This window comes from Sorex fumeus, unplaced genomic scaffold (genome assembly GCF_029834395.1).
Source record: "Sorex fumeus unplaced genomic scaffold, SorFum_2.1 ptg000122l, whole genome shotgun sequence".
Taxonomy (NCBI): Eukaryota; Metazoa; Chordata; class Mammalia; order Eulipotyphla; family Soricidae; genus Sorex; species Sorex fumeus.
The window spans coordinates 49,801,397-49,825,963 of NW_026606179.1; the positions used below are offsets into that span (position 1 = coordinate 49,801,397).

At 57.9% G+C, this 24,567-nt stretch overlaps 1 protein-coding gene across 1 annotated transcript in view; it reads right to left on the reverse strand.

Annotated features, from left to right (window-relative positions):
* Positions 1-2,761: 2,761 nt before the first annotated feature.
* Positions 2,762-24,567, reverse strand: part of RANBP10 (RAN binding protein 10) — a 43,990-nt gene continuing 22,184 nt past the window's right edge. Inside the window, exons 4-14 of the mRNA XM_056136681.1 lie at positions 17,697-17,864; positions 14,026-14,048; positions 12,316-12,500; positions 10,115-10,227; positions 8,761-8,869; positions 8,504-8,652; positions 8,145-8,349; positions 7,352-7,473; positions 6,571-6,716; positions 6,220-6,331; positions 2,762-5,987 (exon numbers count right to left, since the gene is read on the reverse strand). Coding sequence (XP_055992656.1) covers positions 5,857-5,987; positions 6,220-6,331; positions 6,571-6,716; positions 7,352-7,473; positions 8,145-8,349; positions 8,504-8,652; positions 8,761-8,869; positions 10,115-10,227; positions 12,316-12,500; positions 14,026-14,048; positions 17,697-17,864 — 1,463 coding nt within the window. The 3' untranslated portion in view covers positions 2,762-5,856. The remainder of the gene's footprint in view (positions 5,988-6,219; positions 6,332-6,570; positions 6,717-7,351; positions 7,474-8,144; positions 8,350-8,503; positions 8,653-8,760; positions 8,870-10,114; positions 10,228-12,315; positions 12,501-14,025; positions 14,049-17,696; positions 17,865-24,567) is intronic.

Consider the following 24,567-nt stretch of genomic DNA (forward strand, 5'->3'; position numbering starts at 1 on the left):
GGCGGGGCGGCGGGCGGGCCACGCATGCGCCCTGGTGGGGCTGGCGGGGCCGGCGGGGCTGGCGCGGCGCCGGGCGGTGGGGGTGCCGGGCCCGCGCCGCGCATGCTCAGTCTCTGGGGGCGGAGCTAGGTGGCCTGGCCGAGCATCCCCGGTCATTCATTTCCGGTCGCGCAGGCTTCGGGCTGCCAGTATCGTTTGCTTTCGGGTCCGCCGCGAGGCCTCTAGAGCGAAGAGGTTCTGGGCGCGGTGGTGGCCTAATGAAGGACCGTGACGTTTCTTTGCAGAATGCCACCCCTCTCCCGCCCGCCGAGCTTCCAGGTGCTTGTCTGGGCTCCTTTCCCGTTGCATGCTGGTTGTTCTTTAGATGTCAGTGCTCTTCAGTTTTCTGCGCTCGGTCCTCCTGATCTCTTTACCAAAACCTCTGCCCCTTCCCTCTGCCCTACCCGCCCCTGTCAATACCGTTTTGCAAGATAGCCCTCCACGGCAAAACCTGGCAGGCTACCCGTGGCGTATTCAATATGCCAAACACAGTGACAAGTCTCACGATGGAGACGTTACTGGGCCCGCTCGAGCAAATCGATGAATAAAGGAAGGACCGTGACCCCAGGCAGCTAGAGGAGCTGCAAACACCTGCTAGTTCCCCAGGTAGAGTAAAACCGGTAAGTCTGTAAACAGGCTGTGTTGGACATGTGTGCTTGGGGCGATTTCTGCATGGGGAACCCGCACCCCAGCCTGTCTGTCTGAACTCCTGCTCCAGGAGGATGTCCTTGTCCTCTTTCCAAGGTAGCCTGTGATGAGACATGTCTCTTGAGCCGAGGTAGTTACCACGGAGACCTGCTGGCAAACAGCCATCCTGCGTGGCAGCAGAGGTAAGACTTTCGACCACCGTGAACGCTTGGTGAATGGTGTGAAGCTGCTAACTCCATTTCTGGTGGGGGTTCCTTCTCTGAATGTGGACCAACCAGGTGGAATGGCAGAATTTAAAATGTGCTCGTCCTGGGGCCGGAGAGACACTACAGCGGGTAGGGCATTTGCCTTGCCAACCGGGGTTCAATTCCCAGCATCCATCCCATGTGGTTCCCTGAGCACTGCCCGAAGTAACTGCAGAGCTAGGAGTAAGCCCTGAGCAACACCAGGTGTTAAGCCTGAAAAAATAAAATGTGCTTGTTCTCTTCTTGCTAGCATTTAATCTAGAGCAGGTTTCTCAGCTTTGGCACTGGAGCCTGTTAATTTTGTGTGATGGGGAGCAATCCTGTGCATTCAAGTATGTTTCGACAGCTTCCCTGACCTCACTCCACTAGATTCCAGGAGCTCCCACTTGTTATTACCAAAACATCTTTGGACATTGCCTACTGTTCGATGGTGAGGTGCAGGGGGGGATGTAAAATCATTCCATGTAAGAAACTCTAGAGGGAAATGAAATCTCTGGCTTCATAGAAAGAGAACTTTTAAGTGCTTAATCTATTACTTCATTCTTCCCTCCATTCTCTTCCCTGAGTTCTGTAATCGTGCTAGGAAACACACTATGTTGTAAAGCAGCCTACAGAGTCATGTGGATTTGGAATGTGCTGGCTTCAAAGCACATTTTCAGAGTTTTCAGGGAGCTGGCCATGCTCCCCATAGACACCCCTCCTCAGTCCCCCTGCTCTGGTGCCAGGTAGCCCATCTCTCTTAGGCTTCCACATGCTGTCCAGGGACATCTAGTCACCCCTTGTCTTTCCTGTTCCCCTGTATTATCTTGTGGTTCCCTTTTCCCTCATCACCCCAAACGCAGAACCTGTATTTGTCTTTTGCGACTCCCATCTCCCTCACATCCTGTTATGCTAACACTTATCGCCTTCATCTTTCTCAAACCTGCCCTGTGTCTGGCCTATTGCAGTTGCCTCTTAGCTGGTTTCCGGGCATCCAGTCTCTCCTTGGCCCCACCTCCAGGAGGTATCGGTGTCATCTCTTGGAACTTTCTGAAACCTTGGATTCAGAAGGCATGGGAGGGGGCTGGAGTGATAGCACAGTGGGTAGGGTGTTTGCCTTGCACGCAGACGACCTGGGTTCGATTTCCAGCATCCCATATGGTTCCCTGAGCACCAGCATCCCATATGGTTCCCCGAGCACCGCCAGGAGTAATTCCTGAGTGCATGAGCCAGTAGTAACCCCTATGCATTGCCAGGTGTGACCCCCAAAAAAGTGAAAATACAACAACAACAACAACAAAAACAACAGAAGACATGGGAGACAGTCTGGAGCCCGACACACGCCAGGGAACATGCTGATGGAGGCACGCACTTCCTCTGAGCCCCTGTGCCACGGGCTGCCCTCCCAATGTGTGCTCCAATTCTCCACCTACAGGGGAGGATTAAATGCACTTTGTTGATTGGTTTGGGGGCCACACCTGGGGGCTCCGGGCTTACTCCTTGCCCTGCAATGAGCTCAGTCCTGATGGGACTCAGGAGACCATACAGGTGCTGGGGATCAAACCTGGGTCAGTCCTACCTGCTGTACTATCACTCCAGCCCCTCAATTCTTTCTTAAATTTGCTACTTGTCTAAGAGGAAAGATCTTTGGGGGCAAAAATAGCAAGGCAGCTTAAGAACTGAAGTTTGCAAAACTCTTGGGGGATTCTGCAAACACCTGAGATTTTGATGGTCCTAACTTCAGGCCTGGACACTCCAGAGGTAGGCTGAGCAGAGGCCAATAAATCCAGGACCGTGTGCCACCCAGGGGATGCCACCCCTACCAAAACCGAAAACAAGACACTCAGGACTGCCCATGGACGTGTATTTTAATAAAAATAATTCTGTCAAAATACAACAGGAATTTTTTTTTTTATCTCAAGTACAATTTCATAGGATGTTCTGTGTTAGAATTCTAAGCTCTCCCATGCCCACAAGTTTCATGCTAATGCCAAGTATGGACTTGCAAGGACACGGGCAGAACCAGTGTGCGCGCGCTGGGGGGGACGTCTGTCTCAGCTGTGGTCATGAATGGAGGAGCCCTCTGCAGAGGCGGCGCCTGGGGCAGCCAGGGCCCAGCTGGGTCTCGGCTCCCGGCTGGGGCTGGCAGGCACATGGCCCCTGCTGGCCGGCTGCCACGCGGCATGCATACCTGAGTTGTGAGCAACCAAAGGAACCTGCAGCTCTGACAGTTCTCTGCCTCGTCTTCTTTGTGCTTAAGGGGGAGGGAGGTGCTGGGTGCAGACAGTCCCCACCTCTTCATCTCTTGGGTGTCCCTGTTCTGACCATCACAGAGCCACAAGGGTCAGGGGTTCTGGCCTTCTTTGCATGCTCTGCCAGGAGAGACCCTTTGGCGCCCCAAGGGGAAAAGGTAGGTAGGGAAAGCTGCTTCCCCTGGTCTGGAGAACCCACAGGGGCAAGTGTTGCTGCCCCCGCAGGTCAGGTCCAGCCCTCCGGAGCCCTCCCAGCCACCCGCTCTCAAGGCTCTGGAGGCCTGTGGTAGGTGGTAACATGGGTAACTCCAACTGGCAGCCACACCTGGCCGATGAGACTAACAGCAAGACAGTGGGCTCAAGCAGCTTGGTTTTCGTCCTCTCCACGGCGTGTGGGGCAAAGGCTTATGTCCCAAAGGTAAGCTGTCCCACTGGGACCGAGAGCCCCTCTGGAGAGGAACAGAGTAAACAACTTGGACTCAGCTGAAACAGTGAGATAAGGCACAGAAAATGGGGAGGTGGCCATGGGAACTGAATGTGAGCCAGGCGGACACCCAACCCCAAGCAGCACACGGCAGTCCCGAGCCCTCCTGGGCCCTCTCTCAGCCGCTCCACAAACCAAGCCCAGAAGTCCGGCCCCAGCCCCAACACTGCTGGGGGCCTCATCAGTCTGACCCTCAGACCACCGTCCTGCGCGTGCACGGAACAGGATTGCCCAACCCACAGGGATGAGGTCAGTCCCAGCTCTGCCACTAATTTGCTGTGTGACTTTGGCCAAGTCACATAATCTCCTGGACCTGCTTCTTTCTCTATAAAAGGAAGGGGAGGGGGTCGGTGTGGGGCACACGTTCTTCGAACCCTAGTCCCGCTACAAATGCCTGCAGTTCTTGTTCCCCATCCTGCTCAGGCCAGTGCTACAACAGCCTGATGTTCTGCACCTCTGGGTGAGGGAGCATTTACAGACAGGACACCACGTGATGGGCCATGGGCTGGGGGTTGCCAGCTGGTGCCCTAGTGGGGGCCGAGGCCTGAGGCGCTCACCAGCGGTCAGTCTGATGCCAGCCTGCCTCGTGCTGTCCAGCCACAGGCCCCGCCAACCTTTCCGGTGTCTTCTGATACAAGAGCTCGCCTCGTTCCAGGGCCCAGAATTTGAACTAGTGACTGTCTCCCTTCACGGGGGCAGCCTGTATATCCTTCCCTGGGGGGTCAGAAGGGGTGGGCACCCCCGGGGCTGCTCGGGATGAGGAGCCTCCACTTCCTCTCTTGGACAGTCAGTCCTCTCCACAACTGGTCCGACCAGGTCCCGGCAGCCATCTCGGCTCCTCCTCTCCCGTTCCCTGATGGCAGTGCCAGGAACGTGTCTGTCCCCGCTCCGAGGATCCACGTGAAAAGCCTGCCAGAAAGTGTGATAGCCCACGAGGTCCTGTTTTCAGGTCAGCAAATATTCATCATTGTCTTCCTAAGAGTGGCCAGCTGCAGCGACGGCCTGGCCCCTTGAGTCCAGGACTCCAGCCGGCCACCAACAGGGGCCCGCAAGTCGGCCTCCCCCAGTTCCGAGCTGCTCCAGAGCAAGTACTGCCTCGTCCGAGCCGGGTAATGACGACGCGGGCAGGAAGGAGGCCATCCCGGATGCAAGGGCCTGTGTTCTGGGATGAGCGCTGTCCTCGCCGCGGCCGGAAACACAGCAGCTCTCGAGGTGAAGGCAGGTAGTTTCCAGGCAATAGGAGGAGAGTAACTGGATTATTTGGCCATCTTAACAATGAGGGGAGGCAGGATGTGGAGGGGAAGAGACAGAGGAGCGAGGCAGGGTAGAGCGGCAGACAGCGTGCTGGCCAACAACCCTCTACTCCCTTCCGCAGCCCTGGGCCGACGCATCCCTCTGCTGGCCCCACAGTTCCTGCTCAGTCCAGCGTCCTGTGCTTCTGGGAAACTGCAAACCAGCTTTAGCCTCACCTGCCTACCACAGAGCCCCCCAATGCCTACATGGCTTTCCCGGGCTGTGGATGGGCCTGTGGCTCAATGAAGGGGAAAGAGTCTGAAATAAACAAATCATTTGGCTGAGGTGACAGAGATCATTCTTCTTTAATGAGTTGGACTCAAAACATAGGGTGTCTTGACGGCCTCACCCAGAGGTGCAGGACCACTAACACTACGATAAATACTGTCTTTTTTTTCTTCTTAATATATAGATTTATATATATAATCTCATTTTATTTATGAAAATAATAAGCTATCACCAACTTGGATAGGCTTCATCACTAAATTAGCAGAAACCAGCTCAGCACAAACTCTCCAGAGATAAATACTGGTGGCTCAGTCAGAAGGAGGAAAAAAAAAAAAGATTTAAAAACCCAAGCCCCTCCTCAAAACAAAACCCCTTTCAAAGTAGAAGGCGCTACATGAGAGTAACCAGCCAATACTGTGTCACAGGCCACTGCACGCGAAGGGGACAGAGACCGAGATGGACGGAAGGAGGAAGGAAGGAGAGAGGCAGAGGAAGAAAGAGGATAGGGGGCAGAAGGGAACAGAGGGGAGGGACAGGCGGACAGAGGGGACAGGAGGATGAGGGGACAGGCAGGAGGAGTGAATTCTGCCCATGGCTTCCAGGTCCCTGCACCAGGTGCCTGTGGAGGGCAGGGGCGGCTCCAGCCCTGAGGCCGAGGGGGCCCGGCGGGGCCAGCCAGCGTGGTCAGCTAGTGCAAGTAGTCATCGACTCTGGCAAAGGAGCAAGATCCCAGGCCCGCTCGGGCCATGAGCCGGAGACATTCCGATGCCTGGCCCAGGGCGAGCATCAGAGGGGGCTGCTTTGGCAGGTTCTGAGATTCTGTGGAGGAGAACAGGCCTGGTCAGCGCCCTGCCCATCGTCTGCACGCAGGGTGGGAGGTGAGCTGAGGGGCTCGGATGGAGGCGGGTGGGTGTTCGAGGCCCCACAGGGACCACCCGCCCTGAGAGCAGTGGGCTGAGCCACTGACCTGATTCAGAACGTCAGGGCAGAAAGAGCGAGGGCCTCCCGCCCCCCATCTCGGGCCAGCCTGTGTCGGGGGGCAGGCACTCACCTAAGATGGCGCTGTTGAGAGCAGCGCACACTGGCTCCCTCTGGATGGGGTCCAGCTGCTGGCCCACGGGGCAGCTCCAGGGGTCCGAGTATGCCAGCAGGCTAAAAGCATCCTAGGGCAGGGAAGGCATGTCTGAAAGGACGGTGGCGCCAAGGGGCACGGGGTGTTTGTTCATGGGACCCACCGAGGGTGTCGCATACCCTGATGACATCCTCTCTCCAGAGCCCAGGAAAAGAGGGGCATCCCCATCTGCAGACTCGAGGGGGCCTGCTCGGGTATCCCCGCACTGCATCCTCCTCCTCCTCACCCAGCGGGTCCCCGCTCCGTGTGCGGGCCTGGCTCACCCCGTACCTGCAGCATCTCGGTGTGGGCCAAGTTCTTGCCGTACTCTCGGCCCAGCTGCTCGCTCAGCGCCTGCAGCTCCCGGCCGAACAGAATGATCCTCTCCGTGGCAGCCTGGTTGCCCCCGCAGAGCTGCCGCCGAGGGTGCCCATCGTCTGCACACAGGACAAGGCAGGCAGGTGAGGGGAGACGGGAGGAGGGCGGCAGTGGCCCCAGAAGAACATGCCGTGGAGAGGGAGGTCAGGAATCCTGTGCTCGAGGGCCCTTGTCCTGGCAATGACGCTCACCCCTTTGAGGGGGTCTCCTCACAGCCCAGGGGCGCGCGGGCCAGCAGAGCCACAGAACTCGGAACCTTGCCTGCTCCATATTGGCCTACACCCCTGGGTGTGCCCAGAATGTTTTCAATCTTTTTTGTGTGTATGGTTTCTGGGCCACATTCAGCGGTGCTCAGCGTTTACTCCTGGGTCTGCACTTAGGAATCACTCCTGGTGATGTTGGGGGACCAAATGGGGTGCCAGGGATCCCGTCCAGGTGGCCATGTGCAAGGCAAACACCCTCCCCGCTGTACTCTCATCCCTGCGTCCCGTGGCCTCCAACACAGACCTGGGCTCAGCAGTGCACCTGGGCCTCCCTGCCTCAAGCACCCACTCCTGGACAACTGGAGGGGGCTCGAGGGGGGAATGGTCAGGGTCCCAGAGCTGCCATTGCCTGCCCATCCCCTGCCCAGAATGGCAGAGGGCATCCAGACTGAGCATTGCCCTTGGGAAGCCGTGCAGACTGGTGCCCTTACCCATGCTGGACTCGTCCGTGTGCAGGTCCTCGTGCTTGTAGGCACCATTGACGATGCGGGTGGACATGCTCTCCAGGACGCCGTTGGGGTAATGCTCCGCCTCCATCTCCATCTCACTGTCACTGCGGAGAGAGGAGCGGGTCCATCTCAGCCCCAGAGCACCCCAGGCAGGCTTCCGTCTCCACACCTGACACCAGTGATACAGCTGGCCCGTCACCTGATTCTCACTTTTTATTTTTCTTTTTGCGGGAGGAGGCCATACCTGACAATGCTCAGGGGTCATATGGGGTACCAGGGATCAAACCTGGGTCAGCCACATGTAAGACAAATGTCCTACCGACTGTGGCTCCGGCCCCTGATTCTCACTCTTGTTCCCATGCTGCTGTGACCTCCCCTCTCTGGGGGCATGCTCCCAATCAGCAAACCCTTTCACTCCCAAAAGCAGGATTTATGAGCCCCAATGAGCATCCCCAGGAGTCAGCTCTGAGGCAGGCCAAGTGGTGGCAGATGACCACCACAACACGCAGTCTGCATCCCCAGCGGCCAGGCTCAGCTAGGAAGACTCTACTGAACAGAACCTGGGCTTCCCTTGGAGAAGACCATATTCTCCGTCTGCCTGTCTCTGCACTACTGCAGAAGCCAGGGCTGTGGCAAGTGGAGACTCAATCAGCCCATGGTTGGCCCAAGAAGCCAGCAGCAGCCACTGATCCAGGCTCAGCTATGGGACAGGGTGGCGGGTGCTTGCAGTCTCAGGGGACAGAGGTGGGAGCAGGAAGCAGAGTGACATTGGTACCTGGTCTCCTGGTTACTGGTGCTGCTGTGTGGCTGGGACTTGGTGGAATCTGTCGAGTTGGACTCGGAGTAATTGACAGACGACGGGGACGAGGACGACGAGGAGGAAGAGGAAGAGGACGAGGAGCTGGGCGCGGGGTATTTACTGTGGTTCTGTTTGCTCTTGGTGGGCACGATGCCATTGCTACAGCTGGGACTATCCGCTCCTGGAAGTTGGGGGATCGTGAGGAGGGGGGTGGCGTGCATCAGGCAGGACCCCAGGGTAAGCCCAGCGGTGAGTCCTGAGTCCAGCCCGGAGAGGCGGGGTGGGGCGCTCCTCTCACACCCTTTCTCCCCAGAGCCCTCCGGAGAGTGGCTCACCTGTGTTGTGCGTGTGGGAACTACTAGGGCCGTGGCGGGGGCTGAGGCTGGGGGAGCCGGGGTAGCTGTCCTGGGACTTGGGGCTTCGGGAGCTCAGGCTGCGGACCTCACTGTCGGTCCCATTCACCATCTCCACAAACTGGCGGCACCTGCGGAGGGAGCAGAGCAGCGGTGCTCTGGGCTCGGTCGGGGCGGTCTGCTCCCATCACCCGCTGAGGGGCCGGGCCAGGGGGAAGCTGCTGGCTCCCCAAACTTACTTGAGCATGAAGAGCAGGTTGGGGTTGTGCTCCAGCAGCCCTGGGTAGAAGCGCTGCGTGGTCTCAATGGCCTCGCCCACACGGCCCTCCAGCACCAGCTTCTGGATCTCTGCAGGGCAAGAACAGGGCGGTGAGGCAGACCATCCCCACAGCCAGGGGCCTGGGCCTGGGCCCGGGCCGAGAGCACAGACTCAGAGGCTCAGAGGGGCGGCTGAGAAGCTCACAGAAAAGGCTGAAAAAGAACTGGGTTGGGGGCCATAGCGGTAGGACAGCAGGCACTTGCACACGGCCGAACCGGGTTCGATCCCCGGCATCCCAAAAGGTCATCCAAGCACCACCAGAAGTAATTCCTGAGTGCAGAGTAAGGAATACGCCCTGGGCATCGCCAGGTGTGGTCCCAAACCAAAACCCAACAGGGTTAGCCAACCCCATCATAGACCAAATATGTGGGAGGTTTCAACAATGAGGAGCAAACAGGAAAGGGTTCTCGGTCCATGGCCACAGGGTCATCTTAGAGTCTGGCTCCTGCGGCACACAGTGGAAGCAGGACCTGGGAACCCAGGGAGCCTGGTGGCCCTTCAAACTCCACTTCCCACAGAACCTCCCTCTCCCCTGGCCTCCAATGGGAGTGGACTGCTGAGGACTCCCCCTCGTCACACTGCCATCTCTGAGCACAACTGCCCTGGGGCCTGTGGCTTCCTGGTAGGAGGGCCCTCTGAGTCTGAGGCCCTACCATCATGGACCCCAAATCTGGACGCAGCTTCTCTGAAAGACCCAGACGCACACACGTGCACACACACTGACAGCGGGCTGAGAAACACGCAAGCAGGCACACAAGGGCACATACACGCACCACACGCATCCCTGCTCTCCCGCTCCCTTCTGATCTTTGGAGCTGTGGCCCTGTGAGCACTGAACAGTGGGGGCTCAGGAGGAACAGGGCTCCCAGACATGAGGAGCAGAGCGGGTCACCCGGGCAGCCGCTGAGCCTCTGCTTCCATGCTGCTGCCCATGGCTGGGCTCGCCCCGGCTGGAACATGCACCATGTGCAGCTGGAGTCCACGCTGGCGAGGCAAGGGCATCAGGCGGCCCTGCCAGCCCAGGCTTGGAGGACGAGCAGGATTCAGAACCACAAGGAAGGAAACAGGCATGAGGAGCAGGGGGGCGTGACCGCCCCCGGGACAGTGCGGTCTGGCAAGAGCGCAGGGGCGAGGCCTGGGCTGAGGCTGCAGGCCAGTCCCCTGGTCCAGAGCAGACCGACTCCTGCCTGCTTACCCCAGGGTGGCCAAAGTCAGGGCGGAGAGTCAAGGCCGAGGAAGGGAGGGAAGGGGTGAGAGAGCAGAATCAAGCTTACTTTGTCTGTTCTTTATGGAGGCCTGTTCTTCCTGAATCGGGGTCTCAGTCATTCGGGCAAAGGCCGTGGCCGTGGCACAATACCCATGGTGCACCAGGTAAGAGGAGACCATGCTAGAAGAAAGGAAACACTCATGGTCAGCTCAAGAACTGCACTTCTCTTCGCCACCAGATGGGGCAGATGGTGTCCCCTCCACTGGACTGAGGACTCAGGGACAGACATAAAATGCAGCCCCCCCGGCCTCTGGGCGTGCGGGCGACCTGTGCTCCCACAGGAACCCCGCCTTCCCGACTGTCCACGCAGGCCCAGGGAGGGTCGCCCTCTGGGCCAGGTCCCAGGACAGCAGCCAAGCAGGTGGTGTGGCAGCTGCCAGCGCCACGTGCGAGCTACCTATGCTGCTCCCAGGAGAACCTCAGCGCAGGGTTGCTGGGGACCAGGTGCAAATCACTGCACTACCCACCACAAAGTAAAGGCCCGAGAAAACACGGTCCCCAGGAGCACAATTTTTTGGGCCCAGTCAGGGTGCGGCAGTGGCGCACGTGTGGGAGCCCCACATCAGGGCCGACAGAAAGAGTACCTGGTGTGCGTCGAAGTGGGGGTCTGAGGTCATTACTATAATTGCCTGACCAGAGTAAGTGCGGGCTGGCATAGGGCAGGCAGGGATGTTCAGCTGTGCATTCACTCATGTCTATTTTGAATAGAGGCCACCTCCAACAGGACCTCCCCTGGCAGTGCTGGGGGAAGGGACAGCAATGCTGTGAACTGAATTCAAGGCCTCACCCAAGCTAGGCACTCAAGCAAATGCCCGGGTGTTCACTGGTTTATTTTTCCCCATGGTGGGGGGGGGGGGGGCGGCTGTTGGGGGAGGTTGGTTCATTCCTGGCTCTATGCTCAGGGGTCAAATGCTAATGGCGCCTGTAGAGCCACATGTGGCATCAGGAATCAAACGGGAGTCAGCTGCGTGCAAGGCACTCTAGCACTGTAGCACTGTCCTCCCGTTGTTCATCGATTTGCTCGAGCGGGCCCAGTAACGTCTCCATTGTGAGACATGTTGTTACTGTGTTTGGCATATCGAATATGTCATGGGGAGCTTGCTAGGCTTTGCCGTACAGGCGAGATACTCGCGGTAGCTTGCTGGGCTCTCCAAGAGGGGCAGAGGAATCGAACCCGGGTCGGTCGCATGTAAGGCAAACACCCTAACCGCTGTGCTACTGCACCTTAAGCCCTGTACTATTTTTTTCTGCCCCCCTAGAATAACCTCAAATATAAAAAAATTACTAAGGTAAATTGCCTTTATTTTTGCAAACACCTGAGAGGAAGTCAGCGAGGAGCTGGTGTCTCTGTGCTAAGCCAGGTGGTTGAGCATGCTCACAAGGGGACATTATGTGAAATCACAGGACACACGTTAGAGAGAATCTCAGTAAACTCTCCAGATGCATATGTGGGCACGAGGACATGCACACCCCAGCAAACACACCTGGGTGCTTGGTCCTGTTCCGTGACCCTTGACCCAGGGGGGCCCAACCTTTCCTGCCAGGGGACAGGCATGGGGCTGGCCCTCTGAGGAAGAACTCATTAGTCAGGGGGCTGGGAGCAAGGGGGGAGCGAGCTGCAGTTCCTGAGCAGGATCTGACCACAGGTTGTTTCCACGGCAACCCCCCTACAATCCCTCAGTGTGCACCCCAACCAAGGCCCTGGGCTTTTGAAGGCAATATACAGCCAGATCCAGTGGAAGCTTGACACAACCTTAGGAGCTGGACACACAGGCCACCCGCCTTCTGGCAGAGCGGGTGCTGACAGGTGGAAGAGACCCAGACCCTGACAACCCTGCGATGCTGAGACGCATCTGGGACAGTCTCTGAAGTGATCAGCCAAGAGGTAGGAGCACTCTGCCTGCACCACTGCGGTGGCCATCTGTGACTCAGCCAGACGCTGCCCTGAGAGGTGACCTCAGGCCATGATGGATGAAAAGTCAAAGTATGCAGAGGACGAGCCCCCAGGGCCGAAGATGGAGGCCTGCCTGGCAGGGGCTGACACCCAGGGCCCTCCCAGCAGGCATCGGGGCCAGGGCTCACTGACCTCCGGGGAAGAGAGGCAGGAGGGCCCCAGTGCTTCCTGGAAGGAGCACTCCCCACTGGCCTTAGTGGCAGCTGCTGGGGCCAAACAAGGAAGGGGCACGGCGGGGGGTGGGGGGCACTCACTTCTGCAGCACCGCCTGCCACTCGCCGAGCCGAGCGCCAATGGGGAAGCAGTGCACCGTGCCCTGCACCTTGGCACGCCACTCCCGCATGTAGTCCTCAATGTCGAACAGGAAGGGCTGCTGCCCGAAGTTGGCATCCACGATCTCCCCGGGCGTCTGCAGGCCTACGGTGGGGTAGAGGTTGGCCTGAGGAGGAGAGGGACAGTCAGTGGGGCCTGAAGGCGACCCCGCTCCCTCCCGCCATGTAGAGGGGAGATGGCCAGGCCGGGGCCATTCTGTCCTGCCCCACACCTGAAACCTTCTTCCCAAGGGAATGAGCCCAGGAAAAGCCAGGTCAAGGGCAACAGGCAGTCACCTGCCCTGCGTAGGAGGCCCCCGTGTCCCCAAAGCCTTAGCCCCCCACCACTGGGACAGGTCAGGGCTGGAAGAGTTCCTCAGAAACACCCAGACCCAGGTTCCCTCTGCACAAAGGAGTCCCTGAGTGGCTGCAAGGGCTGAGGACTCAAAAGGGGGGAAGCCGAGGGCACACCTACTCCCTGCCACAAACAGGCCACCCTGCACCCTGGGCCCCCAAGGTCTCCACCACTGCTGCCTGGAGTCTCACCCACCTACTCGCCAAAATCCCAGAGCCCCCTAGAACCTGCTCCCACCTCCCATCCTCTGACCACTGTGCCACTGCAGGGGCGGGAGAGATAGCACAGCGATATGGGGAGGCGGGTTCAATTCCTGACACCCCAGACAGGTTCCTGGCCTTGCCAGGAATAAGCACTGCTGGGTGTGACCCCAAAACAGAATGCATGAGGCTTCACACTTCCTTTCCCCTCTCCAGGCTGCAGGCAAAGCCCACCTCCTCTGGCAAGCCTTCCCTGACTAGCACTGCCCTCAGGGACAGCCTGCCCCCACCCTGGGCCCTCTACTCAGTCACCTGGCGCCTTGCTGTGAGCCCAGCACACTCCCAACTCTGCAGTGCCCTTTGAGCAGACCACAGCCCCTCCTGGGAGGAAGGGGGCTCTGGGAGGAGCAAAGGGTTCTGCCCCGAGACAGAACCCAGAACCTCCAGAAGGCTCTTCCGACCATAAGGGCATTTCCTCAGGCAGGGCAGGGGCACCCGGGACCCCACAGAGCAGCCCACCTCCCTCAACCCAGAATCCTCCCGGAACCCGCAAGCCACATGGGCCAGCCTCGTGGGAAGTGGGGGGCACGTCACGGGCACAGAGGGTGAGGAGGCGCCTACACTCAGCCAGCAGGAAACCTCACCCTCTCGAGGACAGGAAACCCCCCCAGAGCTCACCTCGTCCGCCCGGGGACATACTGTGTGGTCAGGCTCTGTCCCCTAGGGACTGGCCTTCCTCAGGGTCTCTGAAGGCCATGGCCAAGCTCCCTAGGAGCTCTGGAGCCACTCTCTGCCCCCCGGTCTGCTGCCTGCAAGCCTCACAGAGCTGGTTCAGACCAGCTGCACCAGGCAGCCTCCCAGTGGCCTTTGGAAAGGTCACCAGTGGCTGTCACCTGTGAAGAGCCAAGGAGGAAGACCAGGGCTTGGTGCTGGACAGACAGGAAGGCCAGCAGGCAGGAACCCTCTCCCGGAGCCTTCCAGCTGACCGCGAAGCGCGCACCCGTGTCCGGGGAGCAGGGCAGAGAGGCCCCACCAAGCCCCCGGCCCCCTCAGCCCCCAGAAGCCCAGAGCGGGGAAGACCGGCCCGAGAGCACTCACCGGAAGGTCTGTGAAGGCTATGCCTGTGGAGGGAAAGCGCAGTGGTCAGGTTACGTGGTCTCCTGAGTCTGTGGGCCCCAACGAGCCGTCACCACCAGTAGCTCGGGGTTCAGTGTCTTACTGGCAACCATTTTCTCCTCAGAATAACCCTGACGGGACAGACTATTTAACGAGAGTTTACTGAGGTCCCGGGGTGCTGAGGACAGGCCGAGGTCCTGGGACACGGTGGCATCTCCCCCCTGAATGGGCGCCCCGGCCCTCCGACTCGGTTCGAGATGGAAACACCGAGGCCCCGAGAGACCTCTGTCCTCTGCCTCCTGAACCCCCGTCCCCTCCCGAGCCCACACACAGCGGCCGGCAGAAGGGAGACGGGGTTGCCTGAGGCTCGGCGTCCACGCTCAGGCTTGCAGGGCAGCTGGCCCCGCGGCTCCACGGGTGCCCGGGAGCCCTGCAGCCGGCCGCGGAGTCCAGGTGTCGTCTGTGGCGTGACCTCTGACACGTCTGCCAACCTCTCCGAGGAAAGGGGCCGCGGAGACTGCCCAGGCTGTGGCACAGACCAGGTGGGCCAGGTCCAAGCTGGCTGCAGCTGGGCTGGCCTCGCTCTCCACCACAACAGCACGGGCCGAGGACACTTCCCGGAGGGCGCGGGAAGAAGCTCCTTCCGCTCTTGCTGCACCAGCAAGGACAACACTCGCGTCCTGGCCCGGCGTTGGGGATAGTGAGGGGACCAGCAGGCCCAGGCGAAGACACTGGACATTCAGACTCATTGGCGGCAAGTGCCCTGAGCTAAACAGACCCAGGCCAGGGGACAGTGAGGCTGAGGGGACAAGAGCCCGTGGGAGCACCCAGGCCTCTGGGGCTCCTCCACCCTCCTGTTACGGATCTGCCGACACCCCCAAAAGTTGTGCACCGCGTCAGGCACTGAGCACCACAAGCCTGGCCCTCAATGTGCCGCCGGGACTGCAACTTGTAGCGACACGGGCACACCGGGGAGGGCTGTGATCTGGAGAGATTAGTGGCAGCACAGCAGCTCTCAGGGCCAAGGGTCATAGGTCTGAGGTCAGAGAGCATGAGTATAGATTTGTGCCACAAAGGAAGCTGAAGCCCCAGTGGCTGGTAGGAAAGAAAGAGGGTCAATAAGAATCTCACCACGGGGCTGGAGCAATAGCACAGCAGGTAGGGCGTTTGCCTTGCACGCAGGAGACCTGGGTTCAATTCCCAGCCTCCCATATGGTCCCCCAACTACTGCCAGGAATAACCCCTGTGCATTGCAGGGTGTGACCCAAAAAGGGGGGGAAAAAAAAAGAATCTCACCAAGGAAGCTCCCACTTCAAGTTCAAGTTCATCACCTTCCTATTACACTCCAGAACTGCGGACAACTTGCCGTGTCTACTTTCAGGAAAGGCTTCAGTAATGGCCCATGGACACACCGGAGTTTCAAAGGAATATAATTCAGGTTTGCTCAGGGACTGCTACCAGTATTCATAGCTCAGGGAATACTCCCAAAGAGGTGCTGGGGGTTGGGGAGCTGGAGCAAGAGTATACAGCAGGTAAGGCACTTGCCTTGTACACAGCAGACCCAGGCTCAATCTCCGATACCCCAAATGATCCCCTGAAGCACACCAGAAGTGATCCCTGAGCATAGAGCCAGGAGCATGACCTAAGCACTACCAGGTGTGGCCTCCAAACCAGTTGCTTGGCGGGGGCTGACGGGTAGTCTTGGTGGTACTGAGGAGACCATGCAGTGCCAGGGATCAAATCCAAGGCTTCCACATGCAAAGCATGCGTTCCAGACTATAGTGGGGTCTCTTTCTGGTCCCAAAAACTGATGATTTTTTTTTGCGGGGGGTGGGGGGGATTGTTCGGTCACACCAGGCAATGCTCAGGGCTTACTCCTGGCTCTGCACTCAGGACGGTCAGGGAACCATATGGTATGCTGCGGATTGAAACCAGGTCTGCCGCATGGAAGGCAAACGCCCTCCCCACTGTACTATTGCTCCAGCCACATTATGATAATTCTTAAATCACTGGTATCCACCTAAACAAGCACAACTATAGGCGAAAAGGCTCAAATCTCAGCCCCCCTCTCTTTTAAAAATTTTTATCTGCAGCTCTATGAAAACAGAAGCACACTCATCAGACTATAAGTTCACATATTGCTAAAAAGGATGCTACAAAGTTGAGATAGAACAAGGCAGGCCTTAAAAGATGTTGGTAGGCCGCACAGAGGTTTATACACAGCATAAAGCAGTGGGTAAGGAGTGTGTAGAGACTGGGAGAGGGCCTAGCTGGCATTATAGACCTGGGTACTTTGCTGGCTCAGACCCAGCACCCAGAGCAGTAAGGGCAGGTGCACAGGAGACACATCACGGCAGGTACAGTTCCAAAACCAGCAGAGGCAATGCAGAGCCTCTGAACAGGGCAGGGACCAGCGCAGGAGGCAGCAGGCGAGGGTGAGAGACCCCCATGGCACCTGGGACTCTGGGGGCAGGAGAGCCTAGAGTTCTGGAGAGCGAGGGCAGAGCGGGAGGGAGGAGCCAACCTGAGCCTGGCCTCGGCCCTGGCCACGCCCCCCATTTATCCCAGTGCCCTGGTCAGTTCTGCAGTGTCCAGGCTGCTCTCTCCATGGCCCACTCTGGACTGTGGCATCCGACTGCCCTTTGAGGAAAGCTGTTTCCTGGACATTCGGCCTGAGCCCCGTGAAACCCGGTTTCCACTTAGGTTGCCTGAGTTTGCTGGAGAAGCCCTGGCAGCCACATTTTTACCAAAGCTCAAGTCGGGAAAGGGGCTTCCTAGGAGCAGGCTGTCAAGTCACACGCTCAGCTCCCCTTCCAGGCCAGGCCGGCTGGGTTCTGCAGGATCAGAAACTTACGTGAACCCAAGCCAGCAGGCCTAGTGGTCAGGCACCAACTCCAGGCCACACTGGCCACGGGCTCCTCTCAGACAAGAACCTAACAGCAGCCAGTCCTCGCAGCCAGACATCAGCAGAGTCACGTCCTTTCTCTCCAGTTTGAACCCTGTACCAGCCTGCTGGGTTGCTCCCAAGGGATCATTCCGGGGCGATCACCATCCCTGACAGCTACTCCTCCCGGAGCCTGATCCTGGACACCAGAACCACCTACCAGCCCCGTCACGGGGCCCTGCTGGACCCTGGGCCTTTCAGGACATCTTGTATCGTCGCCAACGCTGAGGCCACCGAGTCCTCTAGTCCTGATTGCAGTGACCCCCACCCTTCACAGTCATACCACACACGACTGTCTTGGGCAGGGGCTCCACAGCAGGCAGGAGAGGCCTGGTGCCACCCCACCCCCATTTGTCACAGGTCTCTGCAACCAGCACACTGGGCACTGGAAGGGCCAGCTGAAGTCTGGGCCCAGGTCACGAGCAGGCCAACCACTACCCCACTTAGCTACCCTAGGGCCTCTCAGATCACTCCCAAGCCCAAACTCTGTTCCAGTGACACGAAGGCCGGACCACCCCTGCTGTCTCAGCACCCACAGGTGGCCTGGTAAGTCTGGAGGGATGGACTAACAGAGGAAGTGACCCTGCCACCCTTGTTCGGGCCTTGCAAAGCTGCTGTCCCCGAGAGCTTAGCAGAGGCTCTGCTCTGGGCTGGTCAGCTTCACAGCCTGCCCTCGGGTCACACCCTGCAAGGTCCCCTGGGCACCCACCGAGGCTGTGGCCATTCTTGGTGTAGAAGCAGGTGCCGTTGATGAGGTTGACGCAGCAGCCAATCACATCTCCTGTGGTGAACGTGGGCCCGTAAGGCTGGCCGGTCCCCGAAGAGCAGAAGGAATGCCCGTCGTCACCGTGGTAGCCGTAGGAATGCTTGTCCCAACCTGTGGGGAGAGGGCAGCTGCTGAGGAGCCAAGCAGTCCCAGAAGCCCACCCGGCTAGACCGCCCCGGACGGCACGTGAGCTCCCCCACGGGTGGGCGGGGGAGCCCATGCTGACTTCTGAGGCCTCTCGTGAGAGGAGGCACATGTTGCTCTCACTCAGGGCAGTAAGACTCTCCTTTTCATCTTCATTTTGTTCGCTCAGGGCTTACTCCTGGCTCTGCACTCAGGAATCAGGCCTGGTGGGCTCAGGGGACCAATGGGATGCCAGAGATGGAACCCGGGTTGGCGGCATGCAAGGCAAGCGCCCTCCCGCTGTACTCTCTCTCCAGCCTAAGTCTAAGAGGCAGTTCGACAAGTTCATACTTAAGTCAACTGAGGCAGGAGACGACTCAATGGGCTGAGCGTTTGCTCTGCACGGGGGAGGCCCAGGTCCCATCCCAGTTCCGCAGGGTGCCCTGCGTGTCCTCAGGAGTAGCCAGTACCCCCAAGATTGCACACTTGGTTGCAGGGTTCACAGACAACAACAAAAAAACCTTTGCCAGAATGTCCTGTACAAGGAATCACAGGATACGGGACATTTTGTGTCTGCTCCTCTCACTTGGCAGAACACATCTGAGGGGCAGTCACAGTTACGTGCACTACTGCTCCACTATGTATGACAGTTCGTCTATTCAGTCCCAGCTGGTGATGTCTGAATTGTTTCCTTTATTCCATAACCAGCAGAGCCCTGAGAACGATGCAGGCTGAGGGCTCAAACCTACAACACTCAGCATTATACACATCCCAGTTCTGCTTCGAATTTTTGACTATTCAGATACAATCAAGGGGAAAGGAGAATAGATAGCACTCAACGCCAGATTTGGGTTCCATCGTGGGTGCCACTTGGTCCCCTGGGCACTACTGGATGCCATGTGCCTGTGTATTTCACAGTTCATAAATTGTGCGTGTGTTTGTGCTGCCGGAGATTGAACCCAGAGTCTCACATATGCACGATGAGCGCTCCACTGCTCACCTACGTCCCTGGGCCCAGTATCTAAGCTTCACCTCAGTAAAACTAAAACTATACACGCGGCTGGTGATCATTACAGAAATATGCAAAATGGAGTCATACAGTCTGGTTTGGGTAGCTTTTGCGACGTTACCTTCAGGATTTTTTTTAACACGCTGCCTGAGAACGGGGAACGCTCTACTTCTCCCTTCCCACTCTGCACGCCTCTGATTTCTTTCTCCAGCCTCCAATACAACACTGAACATTGGGAGGGCAGAAGTGAGACTCCTGACGTGGACTGAGGTCCCAGGTAGGGCCATTCAGGCGGGAGGAGTCCGAGTAACGATGAGCATGACTGCAGACAGAGTGAGAGGGTGAGGGGCAACATCCCGTCTGCTCGGGAAACAGGCCTGACTCAGCACTCCCTCTGAGCGCACGGGCGGGAGTTCTCCTCATGAAGGGCACGGTATGGGCCAGGAAGCTCACAGAATGAAGGCCCAGAGGAAGGCAGGGGACACACGTGCACAGCACATGTGGGGACCACAGATGGCGCAGAGGACTGTTTCCTTGGGTCCTTGGGTCCTTGCCTCCCACCACCATGGGCAGCATCTCCCTGCTCCCGTGCTGTTTGACATTGAACATGAACGACAACGAGGCTTCGACACACTAAGGCCACAGGCAGTGGACAGGGGAGCCTGATGCACGGGGCCAACAGGGCGGGTCCTGGCAGTGTTCGAAGGCCCTGCGGGGCTGCATCTGCCCAGCTGTGAGCTGCCGTGTTCGGAGCAAGGCACTGTCTTCCCTTGGCTTGCGGGGGTGGCCTGACCCAAACGAGTTTGCCCAGGATCGGTGTCTCTGTTGTTTTGTACACTGACTCACGGCCCTGTTTAGATGACAGGAGATCTAGTGCCAAGGGTAGAAACCAAGTGAGCAGAGAGTGGGGAGAGCCCCGGTTTCGTGCCTCTAAGGGGATGGCAGTGTCCTCGTGAAGGGGGTGAGCTCCGCAGCCCCCATCCCTGACAGGCAGTTCTCCCCATGTGCTACCAGATGTCTCTGCCACGGCCCAGCCCCAACCTGCCAGCCGAGGTGCATCTCGACAGCATCGCAGCCCCCTCGCCGAGAGACAAGAGCAGGACAGCAGCGTCTGACAGTCCACACCGTGGAGAAGCCTCGGAGCTAAGATTTCAGTCCAAATCTCCAGATTCCAAACGGCACGTTTCCTTAGATGGCCTGACCCCTCTACCCTTGCCCATGCCCCCGCCACAAGCTGTGAGTCCCGAGAGTGGCAGAGCAGAGATCTCAGCCGTGGTGGGAGGCACGAGGCCTGGCCCTCCAGGAAGGCACAGGTGCTGGTGCCCCTGCCAGAGGCCCACAGCCGCCCAGCTCTGCCTTCCAGGGCACACCCTGCCCTCCTGTGTCAGCAAACAACAGAACCATCTCCACCTACTGCTCACCAGGAACCTCGCCACGCCCAGATGCGAGGCGCGTGTGCATGATCCAAAATCAAGCACCTGACCTCAGGGCACGGTCTGGGCTTCTCAGATTGGGGCAGCCCCTCCCCCCCCCACAATAAGCTGTTTTGCTACAGTCTCCCGTGGTGACTAGAAACCTAAGCTTCTGTGCCAGGAGGGGCCTGGGTGCTGGGGAGGTTAGGGTGCCAGGGAGGTTAGGGGAAGAGGGGGAACCTCTCCTGAATGCAACCTGGAGACACTCTGCTTGGTGCCAAGGCCACTGCTGACCACCTCTGGATCCTGGGGCCGCATAGCTGTGCAATAACCGTTCCTCCACTGCCCAGTCGGCCTTGTCTACAAAATCCTGCAGAAGAGCTAGCAGCTCTTCCTGCGGGAGCCCTGCAGAACTAGGTCCACAGCGGCTGATGCTCACAGGGCCTCCGCCTGTGCCAGCACATCATGATCCAACTGCAACACTTGTCCGTGCAGTTCCAGGACACATTCTTAGGTCCACCCCTAGCACAGTGCCCGCGTACCCCTGCTCCATCCCTGACACCTCCATCCCCTGCCAAGACCATGAGCCTTGGGCAGGGGCCATGTGATTTCCTCACAAGCCCCCCAAGTCCCTGGCCCAGAGGAGAGCTGAGAAAGGAGCTGTTGATTTGTGGTGACTGGTTCCAGTCAGCAGCCCGCCTCTCGTGCAGGATCCCACAAACAGAACTTTACACAGATTTTACTGTCTAGTATCGCTCCCAGCTGGAGCGATAGCACAGCGGTAGGGTGTCTGCCTTGCACACAGCCAGCCCGGTCAGGCCAGGTTCGATTCCTCCGCCCCTCCCGGAGCGCCCGGCAAGCTACCGAGAGTATCTTGCCCGCACGACAAAGCCTGGTAAGCTACCTGTGACGTACTGGATATGCCAAAACACAGTATCAAGTCTCAAAAATGGAGACGTTACTAGGCCCACTCGAGCAAATCGATGAACAACGAGAGGACAGTGTTTGTTTTACAGTGTTACTGTCTAGAAGGAGCAAGGTGCTGGAAGGTGCTCTTTTGTTCTGCATTTGCATTCTCCAATATCAAGTCATATATGCTCTGGAAAACCCAGTTATTTCACTTATCAAAGCTAGGGAAATCACCCAGAAGAACTGCTTTCTACTTAGTGATGCGAGGATACTGGTAAGATGCTATGATTTTGTATATCGAGAGCTCAATAACCATCACCCAAAAAAGGGAAAAAAATAAAACAAAATTACAAGTGATATCAGCGATTGAAGAAAAAAAATTTTTTAATTTCTGTATCTTTGGGTTTTAGGTTCACACACGGGGTGCTCAGGGCTTCCTCTTGACTGTGCTCAGGAATTACGCTGGGATTTCGGGACCATATGGGATTCTGGGTATTGAACTCAGCCTCTTGCAAGGCAAGTGCCCCACCCACTGTAGTCTCTTCACTCTAGTCATGGTTTTTTCTTTCTTTCTTTCTTTCTTTCTTTCTTTCTTTCTTTCTTTCTTTCTTTCTTGCCACACCTGGCTGTGCTCAGGGATTACTCCTGGTGGGGCTTGGGGGACCATATGCAAGGCCACTGACTGAACCTGGGTCAGCATATGCAAGACAAATGCTTTGTCCACTGTAGTATCTCTCTGGTCCAGACCCTGTATTTTTAATGTTTTTTTTAATCAAAAGTAAACTATAAGAGCTGGAGAGATAATACAGAGGGTAAGGCACTTGCCCTTCACACAAAATACCCAGGCACCAACAGAAGCAATTCTGAGCAGAGAAACAGAAGTCAGCCTTGAGCACTGCTGGGTGTGGCCCCAAAACCCACCCTATCCCCAAAACACACACACTAAATACACTGGATTCAGAGAGACGCTCAATGGGACAAGGCTTGAGGCCGAGCTTCAGCCCCCAGGATGCATGATGCCCCCAGGCACAACCATGTGATAAAACAGAAATACAGAGAGAGAGAAAAGGGAGGGAGGAAGAGAGGGAGGGAAGGAGAGCAAGAAAGAGGTCTCAGATAGAGCGTTCAAAGGGCTAAGCACATGCTTTACATGCAGGAAGCCCAGGTTCTATCCCAGCACCACAAGGTCCCCTGAGCACTGCTGAGTAGTGCCCCAAGGAAAGAAAGAGCGTCCTGAGTCACTGTACGGTGGGTAAGGCACTTGCCCTGAATGTGGCTGACCCAGGTCCGACCCCCAGCATCCCAAATGGTACCTGAAACCCACCAGGAACGAGCCCTGAGAACAGAGCCAGGAGGAAGCCCTGAGCACGGCCAGGTGTGGCCCCAAAACCCAAGAACAAACAAAATGAAGAAAGAAAGCCGCACCGCAACCAAGGGTCCCAAGCCGCCCTGTGAGGTCAGGGTCGTTCCTCCAAGGCCCCAGTTGCTCACCTCTTCTCACCTCCTTAGTTCTCTGTTCCACAAAAATGAAGACAAGCAAGCAGTGCGGTTGTCAGAAGGCGCTAGGCCAGGTATCTGCCAGGAGAGCCTTTCCAAACCGCCCCACAAGTCAGCAGGTCCGGGCGTGAGCCGGGGGGAGGGTGCGGGAGCCTGGTGCTCAGGAGTCAGCTCTTCCTCCCGGAGACTCAGCAGAAGTGAGGCCACCACCTCTTCCTTCCTCAAGTGCCCCCCAACCCAATCCTGGCACCAAAGCCCCAGGAAGCTGCCCAGCTCTGCCAGGAAGGGGCGGGGTGGGGCAGAGAGTGCTCCTGAAAGCCGGCCCTGGGACACTCACTCCACAGATCAACTCCCCCCAGCAAGGCTTCAAGTCTCCCCTGTTTTTTTTTTCCCCTTTGTCTTTGGGCCACACAGGCAATGCTAGGGCTTACTCCTGGCTCTGCCCTCAGGAATCATCCCTGGCAGTGCTCAAGGGACCATATGGGATGCCAGGGATCAAATCCTGGCCGCCTGCATGCGAAGAAAGTGCTGCTGGACTATTGCTCCTGAAAGCTGTCGAGTTTCTGTATCACTGGCTTAGGTGGCCTGCCGCGTATGATTTCCTGTCTGTGCCTGGCTGAGTTCGGTCCCCGGAAGGAAGGATCCAGCATGAAGCCTCATGGCCTGCTCTTCCGAGTGTAGAAACAGAGACATAGCTCAGCGGCAGAGTGCGTGTTTCCCGCAGGGAGCCCCAAGCCCAATCCTGGCACCAAAGAAACCAGGAACAGTGAAGGGGATCCAGGTTTACCTGTCAACCCCCTCCTGTGGGGGACAGCATTCATCCACAGGACACTCCACCCTGCGCCCACAGCCCTGGGGCCCTTCACTTCCCCAAGCAGGACTGACCAGAGCTGTGCTGGCATTTTTTTTCTCCACAGGCATGCGTCAGGAGGGCAAGTCCCAAACTGGTGTTGCCCCTGTTCTGACGAACCAAAGCCGATCGGTGGAAGAGAGAGGCATGCGCCAGAGTGGAGAGGAAAACACCACACTAGCCAGAGCCGGGGTCTTTCCCTTGAAGCAACTCTAGTCCTCTGACTAAAGGGTCCCACTGAAACGTCTTTCTTTTCATGCTGCTAAGGCCTGGCCCGCCTTACGTGCGTGTCCACATCTGTAGAGACAGAGGGAAGAGGCTGGCAGGATGCCTGAGGTCTGAGATTGTCATCAGGTGAGACCAGGTGGTATCACGCGCCCAGTGGGCAATTCAGCTTTGACTGTGAAGAGCCCATGTCACTGTCCTTTGTAGAGAGTCACAGAGCTGTCTGCCTGTATCGTGCTCCATTGGAAGCCACTGGTGTACCAGGAAGGGGTCTGAGGCCGGCTGAGTACCTGGCCCCAACCCGACCTCTTCCACTGGCCTGGGTCAGCCACTCAACTCCTCGGAGCTTATTTCCTTGTCCACGAATTGAATATTCCTGACAATGCTGGGAAGAATCCAGAGTCCCAAGTCCTCCCTTGCCATGAAGAGAATCCAGCAGCTGTCAGCCTCATGGCGGGAGGGATGAGCCCCATCCCTCCTGCTCCAGACCAAAGCTTCCCTTACACCCTGCCCAGGAACCGAACCAGCAATTCCCAACGTCCAGGCCCTAGCAGCAGGATGGTCCGCCCCGGGTGACATGCCCAGGAGTGAGATTCAGCCCCCGCACCAGGCCAGAGCCAGCAGTCTGCAAGGGCAGTGGGCTGTGTGGGCCACAAGAAAACAAAGGGTGCATCTGCCAGGGGAGGCCTGCCGGGAGTCAGGCCCACGTGGCCCTGAGTCGGCAGAGGCTGGATCTGCATGACTGCGTGACGGAGACGGTGGTCCAGAGAAAACGGGCTGTGGCACTCA